Genomic DNA, 12090 nt, shown 5'->3' with positions numbered 1-12090 from the left:
GTGCATTAAGGGGGATGTCTAGGCATGTAGAAGATTGTAATTTAAAGGGTAATAGGCTAATAAATATGCTTTTGAGAATCAATTTAAATCAGCTAGCTGACATGAGGATCCATAAAAGAGTTTTCCAGACAAAATCAGCATCTAGTCTACATTGGGGCTCTGAGGTTTGGGGTTTTGTTAAAGCAGCTAAGCTAGAAGTAGTTCAGCTTAGATATTTTAAGAGAATTTTAGGCTTGAAGGATTCACTTAGTTCATTGGTACTGAAAGGAGATTTGGGGTTTTTCACTTTAAGGAGTGTTAGATTGGTTAGAATGGTAAAATTCTGGGAGAAGATAATTAGGCTACCTAGAGTTCGATTTCTTAAGTTAGCTTATTTGGAGAGCTTGAAGGACGGTAGACGTGATTCATGGCCAAATCAGGTAAAAAAATACTGGACCTTTGTGGACTTTCGGAGATGTGAAATGAAGGAAAAGGCCCTATGGGTGAAACGGTGTCAGTATAGAAGGGGGTCCAGCGAACCCTAAATGACCATCAAATCCAAGAGTGGCAAGCTCATAAGGGCCAACCTATGTCTTTGAGGTATTACTCACAAGCCAAAGACTGGTGGGGGGAGGACGTTTATTTTTAATTTGGGTTGAATAAAGAGGATTTGAATAATTTGTTGTTGGTAAGAGGGGATAGTTTGGATGTAGGTGACAGAAGGAATTTTTTGGGAAAGTTTAGGCTGGCAGCTGGCCCTTATTTTTGCTCAATGTGTAGATATATGAATGAGAATTTATTTCATTTTGTATCCGAGTGTGAAGAGTTGTCTGAGTTGCGGAATGAATGTTTTGGACGAGTTTTTGGGAGTGAATACTGGTTAATTGAGCGGATGGCTGAGAGGAATAGATGTGCTACTAAACAGTTGTGTAAGTTTCTTCGTTTAGGGATTAAACATAGGGAAGCATGTTCGAGGGGATAGCTTGTTATCGTTTTTTAGGATTTGAATTTTGTTATGATTAGAGTTTGTTGGTTAAAATGTTGAACCTTGGTGTGTTTCTTTTTTTGTCATTTTGTTGTTCTTTTTTTCCTTTTTCGATTTTTATTATCTAAATTGTATTTTGTTCCTGAGCTTTTTATTTTACTGTATTGTGTGTTGCTATGGCCCAGAGGCTTTTTGCAATAAATCTTATCTTATCATTCTCTTCTTTTTTTCTACTGGGTTTCTACAAGGATCGTGGTTTGTTAGGTGGTGAATTTATGTTTAGATTTTCTGTCTCAACTGCAAAAAGGACTATTTTATCCCTTGGTTTTTCTTTTTGGGAGTGTGAATATGAACTTACATTAGATAAGTGTCTTCTACGATATAGGGAATGGGCTATGTTTCTTGGATAGAATAGTTTTTGTGCAATACGATGGTTTATAATATATTATAGCATTAAAAATAAATATTTACCACTGTATTCAACAAAACCAAGGGCGGATCCAGGATTTTTTTTCGGGGGGGGGGGTTATTAATTTTTGACTTGTTCGGTTTTTTTTTACTAATTTTTGACTCAGTTTTCGACTAATTTTACTGATTTTTACCTAGGTTTTACTTATTTTCGACTCGGTCAAAATTTCGGGGGGGGGGTCAAACCGGGTAACCCCCCCCCCACCCCTGGATACGGCCTTGAACAAAACATATTCTTTTTTGCTTACTATAAAATAAAAGTAATCACCTTTGACAATCCTTGTTCTTGATACCGCAACTACAACTATCAACTTAGAACCATTTGGACTATTCCACGGCTCAAGCAAGTAGGAACCGGTTTCCGTCCCTTAGTAGTTAAGTCTATTTTTATAAGATACAGTGACAATTTATTATCGGCATTCTATATCGGATAGGTACAGAAAGTAATTTTTCTTCGAAATATTCAATACGAAGACTTAAAAATTTTCACTTTTACTCAGACAAGCGAGTCAGAGTTCAGACTGACACTTTCATGTCATTGGGACGTCTACGCTTGTTAAAATTTACCCCATCTGTCAGAACTTCCTAAACTTTGATAGTAGTCAAATTTACAATCTGCAGCTGGATTCCACGTCGCCCGATTACTCGGTTTAGTTTTACTTAGAAAAAATACATTTTGTTTCTTTGACCGGAAAATTTGTGTCGAAAATAAATAAAACCTTCCTGTTTAGGATCTGGTAGAAATAATAATTATTTATTCCAAGAAAAGTACCCAATTGTTTCATTAATTATTAAATGTATATTATACTTATTATAGGTAACCCGAGAAGTTCTGCATTCAATCAGGCTCAAAAGCTGGAACTAGCCAAATGATATATTCTTAGAATCACCATGCGCTATTCTAGAAGAGTTTCTTTTCAATCTTTCATTGAAAATCTTTCCTATTCCAGCAGCGCTCAAATTTAAAAATTAAAGCCATTCCTAACGTAGCTCAGTCAAACAGCTATAACAATAAATCATTTTAACTCTACAAAAATTTGACGTCTTCCCTCAGAAGTAAGCTTGGTTGGAAGAGGGCAATGTTAGCAATACCCTGATGTATCTATTTTATGCCATTAAACAAGTGTAGTACCTTAAAAGCTCGAAATCCAGAAAAAATCACAAAATATTACCTCTGCGTGGAGTTTTATTACTGGAGAAAGAAAACCAATTGTGGGTCGGTTGCGAACGTTATAAACTCGACGGACAATAGCCACCTTTCCGGACTCAGAAAGGGCACGAATAAGGGCAGAAAGTAAGGATTGGGCCATCTGAAAAAAAAAGCATTTTAATTAGCTTCACCTAAGCAGTTGAAAGAAAAAGGAACAAAGTCAAAGGAAGAAAAACTGGAGGATGTAGTTTTGTTGTTTTCCATAGACTATTTAAACAAATATACTAGAATTATGTACAGTAAGGCAGAACAAAACACACCAATAAAACTTTTTTTTATTCAGATAAACGATCACTTTAGCCTGATACAAATCCTTAGCATCGCTCCCGGAAAAGTCCCCTGAAAAAATCAAATATGTTGTCACCAAAAGCATAATGTCTGGTTCTTATGATAATAAAAACAAATGGTGCAATGACAAAAAAGACCATCTGACTTAGTTTGATAGACAACGAGGCTAGACAAAGCTCTCACTAAACAGGCATTTTTTATTGTAAACCCCTTACTCGTTGGAGGAGCAAGGAAAGGCAATCAAAGACTGGCATAATACGGTTATGACGAACCAGGACCTGATTGGTTGTTTGTACACCAAGGGCAACAATGGGAATTGTTGGCGACCTATTCTGCAAGTAAATAAAAACAAACAGCAAGGCCAGCAAGTGTCTGTAAAACTATAGCACAAGAAAGATCTAAAGAGTTTATGTTCTCAGAAAAGTACAAGTAAGTACAAATACCTGGTGAGCGCGTCAGCAAAGCTTGTTCTTGAGAGCTCCTTGGCGAGAACTTTGCGATCAGAAAGAAATTTCAAAGTACTTTAATCCATAATGCCTCAAATTACGTATAGAGCAGCTTCTAGTTATCCATGCTAAATAATGACGAGATATCTAGATACACAGCACTGCGCAGCTAGGCACTCAACTGTCTACCAGATTTAAGTAACAGTGGGAGCTGAAGAGTTTGCACTTTGAAGCAAGTACAAGTAAGGGCCAGCACCTAATGAGCAGCAGAGAAAACTCACAATTAATACCTGTATCTATTTTGAAAGATGCTTGGTAAAGCTATTCCAGTGATTCAATTCTGTCGTCATTCAAAAGAAATGTCCAAGCTATCTAAGCCATTCCATTTCGATACATATGCAGAGCAGCTTCAAGTCATCCAAACTTTCGAGTTAGTAATAGATTATTTTCTACGAAGATAAATCAACTTTGTCTAATATTAAAAAAAAAACCGGTACTTGTCCAGAATCCAGAAAACACGCGAGAAGAACTGCATCGAAATCTTAAAGATGCTTCCTGAAAAGCAGGTTTCCGCTGCATAGTGAGGTATTGCTCAGTCTGAGAAAAGGATTTAAACTTTAGTTTTTTGGGGTTAAAGGGGCAAAAAAAGGTACCCAGATTAGGTTAGTTTAGGATAGGTTATGTATTTAATATATGTTATACTTTACCCCCCCCCCTAATGTGCAAATACATAGCCCAAATTTGTTTCTAAACTATTACATTTTCATCCTGTTTTGTTTTATTTCATTAACATTAACGAAACTTCACTTATCGCGCGTTTACTGGATTCTAGACAAGTACCCAAAAACCTAAATACTGAACTAGAACCACCCAAGATGAAATTGATCGTCGGGTGTAAGACACTCGGAGAGGATTTTTTTGTTTTTTAAGGTAGGTTTAAAATTGGAGGTTATAAGGTGGGTTTAAAATTAGAGTTTATAAGATAGGTTTAAAATTAGAGTTTATAAGATGGGTTATTGAATGAAGGGGTGATTGTTTGCCTCTTAGAGAAGGAAGAAAATATAATGGGAAGGTTAGAAAAAAAGAAGGCCCTTATTCATGCCTAATGCGTGAGTGTTTCAATGAAAGTGTTTTCCATTTGATACGCGAGTGTGAGACGTTGAAGAATATAAGATAATATCTTTGGATGTAAAAAACATGATTAAGAATGGCTAATACGTGTTTAGGGAACGAATTTTATTATGCTATTGGACAGCTGAAGACAAGCGGCAAAGTATAGAGCATGTTAAAATTAGTAGGGCGATATAGGCTAGATTTTATACAAATCAAGGTATCTTGTAACGTTTTCATTTATTTATATTTTATTACTATTTTGTTTTGCTATAGCCTGGTACCTTTTTTATGATAACATTGCATCACTCCACAGATAGTCAAAAAAGAAGCCATGATAAATTCCAGATAAGAAAAGCTGGCTTACCTGATCTCCAGGCCTCGCAATAAAGTTCATAGTAGAATTTCCATTAAAGAAGGACTCGTGTATTGAAGCTGCATCGGCAAAGCATATGACTGAGAAGTCTCTGGGTCCCGATTCATAGTTCATTTGCTGTTCATCCTCAGCTAAATGGTAAGAAATAACAATTTTCACTTTCACATTTCGTTAGTCCTATTCTTCAGAAAACAAAACACGGTGAGTTACATTATTTAGATCCATAAATGTACTTTTAGGCTCTAACAGAATTTTTGAGCAGAAATGGTTAAAAATCAATATGCCAACTTGAAATTGCAGCTAAATGTTTATTCGTGCATTAATACAACAATTCGGCTCACTAAAGTAAATGAGTAAATCAAGTAAGGTAAAACATTGAAATTTAGACAAGCAAGCGAAAATATTCCCTAGAAACAGTGTTGCGAGCGTCATAACCGTAACAACACACGGGAGGTGAGAAGGAAAATTGCCTCCTACGATCAGTTCCAACGTTTCCTGGAAAACTTGGGAAAATATGAGTTCCTCTAATGTTTCGACCTTCACCCCTCCACCCTCCCTAATGAGAAACCCTCCAATACATCTCTCTCGAAAGCTCTAAACATGATAAGGTCTATTTGTGAAGACGAATTCGCAATACCTGCAGGCGGGAGTATCTTACCAGGATGTTGAAATAGAGGCATAAAAGAATTATCTTGTGATTTTAAATCCCACCCTACGAAAAATACTCTTATAGCCCCCCCCCCTCCCAAAGGTGAGTTCTTGTTTACCTATACTGAAGAGAGGACCAATGTAGAATAATTTAAGAAATTCATGAGCAATTGTAGCCATACTTTATCTGAGAGGTAATGCATGCATAAACTTCAGGGATAGAGGAAGGGAAATGCTCCTTTCTCAGCTGAATATACAACTATCTGATCTAGAAAATTATTGGAAGACAGGGCTTCGACTATCTCTCCACAGCAACATGACACTGGAAACAAGCACCCGTGGCACTTATATCACACATAAGGCCCCACGAAAAAATAAATTTTAATAGCCTGACGAAAATCATTTAGTTCCAACTAAGGCCACAACAGGAGGAACCTATCAACTCCCCTCTCCCATCCCTCTTTCTACGAAAATATGAAAACTACAAAAAAAATGTTCATTTTCTAGTTACGGAGAGATTAAAATAAATAAAACAAAGACTTTTCTTAATTGTCACCCACCCAAACTCGAGAGGCTTGACCCCCCCCCCCCCTAGAATCGAAATCCTAGCTAGGGACATGACGGCTACTTGATCCTTCTTTCTTGATTTTACTGTCTAAATCCAGAATTTGGACTGGGATTTATTACATGCAATTAATAAAAAAATAATGGCAAAAGATGAAATAATCCTAAAAGAGAAGAAATTTTAGCCGGTGTTCCTGGATTGTATCTGAATACGCATCTAACTACACATGAACTACCTGGTAAATAAATATGGAATATTTTTCAGTGTAACTATATTAACGCAGTATATAAACGTTCGGCATTAAAATAAACTAATTCTGGGAAATTTAAGTTCGAGACAAATGTTCTCAAAGTAAAGGGACAAAAAAAGAAACGCTTAATTTTGGCTGGAATTTTGCAAGACTAGCACAAAATTATTTGTGTGCGTGTAACTGAACCACCGAATACTGAACCCCAAGCAACTGAACCACTGTTCAACTGAACCCCCGTGCAACTATTCCCGGTATAACTGAACTTCCGTGTAACTGAACCCCCGTGCAACAGAACCCTCGTTTAACTTAGCTCTCGTGCAACTGAACCCCATTTAACTGAACCCACATGCAAATCAACCCCAATTAACTGAACCCCCGTGTAACTGGAATCCACCTCCGTTTAACTGAACTCCCGTGCAACTGAACCCCCGTGCAACTGAACCACCGTGCAACTGAACCCCTGTGAAGCGAAACCTTCCTATAACTGAACCCTCGTACTACTGAACCACCGTACTCAATTTTTCAGTTTTGTACAAATATGAGGCAATATCATTGGGTAACACACAAGTTACAATTTTCACATGTTCAACCTTGTTGGAATTCTTTGTTTTTTAGAGTCATGATATAAATGCCTGTCAAGATGATTCATAAAAAATTTCTGCTCTGATGTCGCAGAACAAAGAAAATTGGACGTCACAAACTATTAAAGCCAGATTTATTTCTCCTTTCTTATGTCTGTTAATGGGGGTTCCCTTTGCCCAGTCACTGTCTACGGGTCAACAAAACAGAGCTGCTTTATGAATCGTCTTGACACGCATTTATATCATGACTTTAAAAAACAAACAACTCTAATAAGGTTGAACATGAAAAAATTATGTTTCCATTGCAACTGAACCCACGTGAAACTGAGCCCTCATGCAACTGAACCCTCGTGTAGACGGCATAATGGTAATATCCTGTACGCGTAAATAAACTGAGAAGGTATAGTCAATCTGAACTTGTCCCTGTTAAAGATAGCAAGGGGTCCCGAAAAGACGACAGTCGTTGTAGTAGTAGAAGTAGTATTAGCAGTACTTACATAGTGCCTTTTGGTTAGTCCAACATCCCCGTCAACATACCTGAAATTTCCAATATAATACTCAAAGCAAAGGTATTGCTAATGCGTCCTTTTGCAACTGCATACACATAGTGTTTTGATTTAGTTCAACTTCATCAGCATTCCTCTAAGTTTTCACCTTAATACCGTTAACTGTAGTAGTGGTCGTAGTAGAAGCAGTCATAGTAGTAGATGTAGTAGTAGTAGTAGTGGTAGTAGCATGTAAATTTTCCCTTCTGGTCGGTTGAACATACCACTTATCGCAAAAAAAAAAAAAAAATCAGATGTCACAAACCATTAAAGCAGATTTATTTCTCCTTTTTTTAGATGAATCAGACCTTCTGTTGAACGCTGAGCAATAAACATCTGAGCTGAAAATCTTTAAACTTCTAGATAGCGAATTTTGATCAGGTGTCTTTGAAGAGATTGCAGCTAAAAAGGACATGGGAAGGGGACTAGTTGTGTTCCGGCCTTCTTTAACTTTCCCTCAACATACCTTGAAAGTTTAAACTTAATACCCTCAGCTGTTTCGACACATTACAGATATGTATTCTTGTAAAATTGGATGCACATAGTATCTTGTGATTTAGCTGAAGAAGCCCCTAAACATTTCCCGAACGATGTGACGGCTAATACCATCATCTGCTCTTTAGATATTGTTGGTATATCCTTTTCATAGCGAATAAAGGAAAAAGTGTTTTTTTACATTACGTTTGGCATTCTTTTCGACATTTTTCTAAAGTTTGACCTTAATTCTCCATGCTTTTTTGGATATCCAGGATCAAACAAACCCTTTATCTTGATAAAAAAAAAAACCGTATATGTTAACAGCAGACAACTTGCATAACTTACAGCCCTTGCACCAGGGACTAAGGGTTGTGAACCCTAGGGGCATAGTTATTGTAAACTTTGGACCGTTTTAAATAAAATGGCTATCTCAAAATTTTCATTGGATGTATTAGGGGAAAAAGGGGCATGTGGTTGTCTGATCACTTTTGACACTTAAAAAAGGCATAGAGACTTTTGACTTCCGATAATAAACCAGAGCTGTTTTATGAATAGTCCTGACAGACATTTATATTATGACTTTAAAAAACAAACAATTCCAACAAGGTTGAACATGTAAAGATTCTAACTTACGTTTTGCCCCATGATAAAGCCTCATATTTGCAGAATACTAAAAAACTAATTCCAGTGGTTCAGTTGCACGATGGTTCGGCTCCAAGAGGCTTCAGCTTCACGTGGGTTCAGTTTCACGGGCGTTCAGTTGCACGGGGGTTCAGTTAAATGGGGTTGAGCTGCACAGGGGTTGAGTTGCACGAGGGTTCAGTTAAATGGGGTTCAGTAGCGGGAGGGTTCAGTTACAAGAGGATTCAGTTGCACGGTGGTTCAGTTGCACAGGGGTTCAGTTATACGGTGGTTCAGTTGCAATGGATCCAAAATTGTTAGATTTCTGCGTCAAAAATTGCTGGCAATACCCACTCCAATATCTCAGGTAAATCCGCTGATCGTGAATCCATTGGAAATATGGAATTTCATCTATGTTGGGATATCATTACTTTAAAAGAAATAAAAAACGGACTTGTTAGACTTTTTTCCCAACTGCTCCGACTATACAATGAGGAATAATTGTTCACGTAGAGTAAGTGTTCTAGTTCCAAAGCTTTGCAATTTTACAATTTGTATAGAAGAAAGTATAATTAGAACTGTAAGTAATATAAGTTCACGTTATGCCATTTTTTCATTAAACACAAATTACTGAAGTTTGTGGTTCTAATCAAGATCAAACTAAGACTTAGCGGGACAAGTATACTAGGAAAAATTAAGGGACCCTTTGGAATGCTATTACAGTCCAACTGCCTTGTGCTGAGCCGTCATTTTTCCTTTTTTTTTTCGAACTATTTATTAATGTATCAAGGTCGTCTTCAAATACACTTAAATTAACGTTCCTTGTCTAAAACAAACGCCTTTAAAATTTACGCATTTAGACTATAAAATTGGTCTAATAAGTTAGAGAAGGTGCTTAAATTGTGGCCACTTTTTCTTGACGTTTCCGGCTTTCCTGACTAGAAAGTGAGAACGTTCTTTCCGTGCTTTTAACGTTTATCGCGATCAGTGTTTCAATAATTACTGAATCGTTCATTAATGACATTTTCAATGGCTTTACTTGATTCTTGAGAACAATTTAGCATTACTATAATAATTTTACCATTATTACCATGAACAGTTTGGCATATTGATATTTCCTAAAATTTTTATACAGGTGAAAAGCAAACACCTTCAAGCCATACCTTTCCTTGAACAATAGAAATCTTTCACAAAAACAAGCGATCTGTTAAAAAAAAAGTGGTAAGGTTATTGCTTTTTTAAGTTAGGGTAAAAGTACAAGATGGAGCTCTTAGTGAAATAAAGCCCCTCCATCCATATGCTTCAAGAGGAGCCCTGGAATTTTTAGGCAAACGTATTTCCTATTCGCCACAAAACTTGCCCAACAGAGTGTAGATTCTGCTATTAATGTCTTTTTCAGTATGTAGCCACTGCGTCTCTTTTTCCTCCTTCCTCTTCTTCTATTTTTGGCATAATACAAATACACAATGCTTAATACACATAAATATAATACACTTAATGCACATACACTTAATATAATACACTTAATGCGCATAATACAGAATGCTTGTAGCCCTGACCCCCCATCCCCCTGCTGACACAGACCGGACTTCAGGATGCATCTATGACTTTCGGTATAAGACGAAGATGGAAAAGGTGATGATATGAAAGCAAGGGTATTTTTTACCCTAATATTGGATAAAGCTATCTGGGAATATCATAGAACTATAAGAGCAAAATTTTACCTGAGAAGGGTATAATTTTAGACCCATATTGATAGCCAGTAATGATTTCATCAGCTGGAACTTCAGTCATTTCTACATCCTTTTTAACGTGCGTTCTCTCGCGAGTAACTCCAACACCAGGTTTTTCAGTGGCCTCCTCCTTCCAAGATGGCAAATTTACCTTTTGAACAATCAAGTACCCAGACACTGGAATACGCAGTCGATCTGAAATTTTGAAATCAACTTTCCATGGCATTGACTTTTTCTTTCGCTTCGGCAGAGCTGCAAATTCTACATCAGATTCGAGAAATGAAAGAGAGGATGCAGCATCACCTAGTGATTCCATTATCTTTAGAGCCTTACTCATTCCTTCTTTTTGTAAAGGACTCAGTGCTTTTTTGAAATGACCATCTTCAGGGATTTGGGGTCCACTAAAATAAGAATAAACCATGGTTTATCTATATAAATAAAATCGAATTTATGCGCCACTACACTGTTTATTCAACCGCCAAAAAACTTTAAGAAGTTGTCGAGGAAACTCTTGCGAAGGTTTTAGGCACAGCCTCCCCCCCCCCCTAAAGCCAACTTATTCTTTTGATTACCTGCCGCGCTGACTGAAATTTCCCTGAACAAAAATCCGTGACAGTTGCTGTCATTTACAGCATTTTCGCATTTTCTTCGCATTATCTGGATATTAATTATCCAACAACGCCCGATGGGTAAGTCAATAATCCTAACCTTATTTTGAAAACACTTTTAAATTTAAAAACATGACCGTTATTATAAATGTGGGGAAATTTTCCAGGGGGAACTGTCGCTGGGGGGGGGGGGAGGATTTGGGGGAAATTTCTGAGGTGAGAATTATCAGATGAATTTTCTGAGGAAAATATTTAAAATATTTTTAAACTTAAAACACGATAGTTATTAACCCACGGGAGAAAAATTTCAGCAGGGAATTCTCCACAGAGCAAATTTTCAACGGATGGGAAATTTTCTGTAGAAGAGATTTTCCGAGGGAAATTTTTACAGAGGGGGGAATTTTCCTTCTTTTGAGATCCCACCAACGCATGACGGGTAAGCCAGTCTTATTATTTATTCTCGTGAGTTTTGCGTTTTTTAACGTACCCCTCTGACCGTTACAAAGGAAATCCTTTGAGAGGGGAGGGGGTCGAAACAAGCTTAAAAGAAAGAAAATCATACGGATGATATAAGATATTCCTAGAGCAATCGTAAGAATTTCGATTTTTTGGGGGAGGGGGGGGGGTGTTAATGAGTCTAAAGACCCTGGATATCCCTTATCCCTATACCTACTATCCGTAATTTGCAGTATTTAGTATATACTTTTGCAGCAGAATAATAATATAAATGTTGTCCTTTTTATCTAGATAGCGCTAAACATCTAAAAGTAGTGTATTGGGAACTTGTAGTAAAACAAAGCTTTAACTTAAAGTACTTGATGCTGTAGAGAAGCGCATAAAAGATATTACTATTGAATAGCCTTAGTTTCGACTTCACATTATACTTTTGTAGTCACAATTCTAACTTTAACCGATTAAAAGCTCCATTGACCTGCCCTATCCTCAGCTTCACTTCCCACTCGCTTGATCCTCAATTTTCCATTGTGCTGTCAAGGTACCTGAACTCAACAGCTCAACAGCTGAATCTCCACTCTTTATATCCAGGGAGAATCGCTTGTCGCCATGCTCTTTGTCTTCTCTGTTAATCTTGAGGCCAAGTAGGCTAGCCCTTTCACGGATAGTGTCCAGGTCAGCTAGCTTTTTGAATTCTCTAATTTGGATGTAAAACCCTGTACAATCACGGAATAGATAGCCGGTGAT

General features: G+C 37.2%; 1 protein-coding gene across 3 annotated transcripts in view; it reads right to left on the bottom strand.

Moving 5' to 3' along the window:
- The window catches only part of Ku80 (X-ray repair cross-complementing protein 5 Ku80), a 122179-nt gene that overhangs the window by 30502 nt on the left and 79587 nt on the right, over nt 1-12090 (bottom strand). For 2 of the 3 annotated variants that reach the window (XM_089089791.1, XM_089089792.1), the window contains 3 exons: nt 10274-10683; nt 4854-4993; nt 2605-2742 (listed from right to left, as the gene is read on the bottom strand). In XM_089089791.1, coding sequence (XP_088945917.1) covers nt 2605-2742; nt 4854-4993; nt 10274-10683 — 688 coding nt within the window. The remainder of the gene's footprint in view (nt 1-2604; nt 2743-4853; nt 4994-10273; nt 10684-12090) is intronic. The other variant, XM_089089793.1, reaches the window with a different exon arrangement.

The sequence above is a fragment of the Artemia sp. Qi Xiang Cuo genome, chromosome 5 (genome assembly GCF_049724085.1).
Source record: "Artemia sp. Qi Xiang Cuo chromosome 5, ASM4972408v1, whole genome shotgun sequence".
Lineage (NCBI taxonomy): Eukaryota > Metazoa > Arthropoda > Branchiopoda > Anostraca > Artemiidae > Artemia > Artemia sp. Qi Xiang Cuo.
This window is presented reverse-complemented; position numbering and strand designations above follow the sequence as displayed.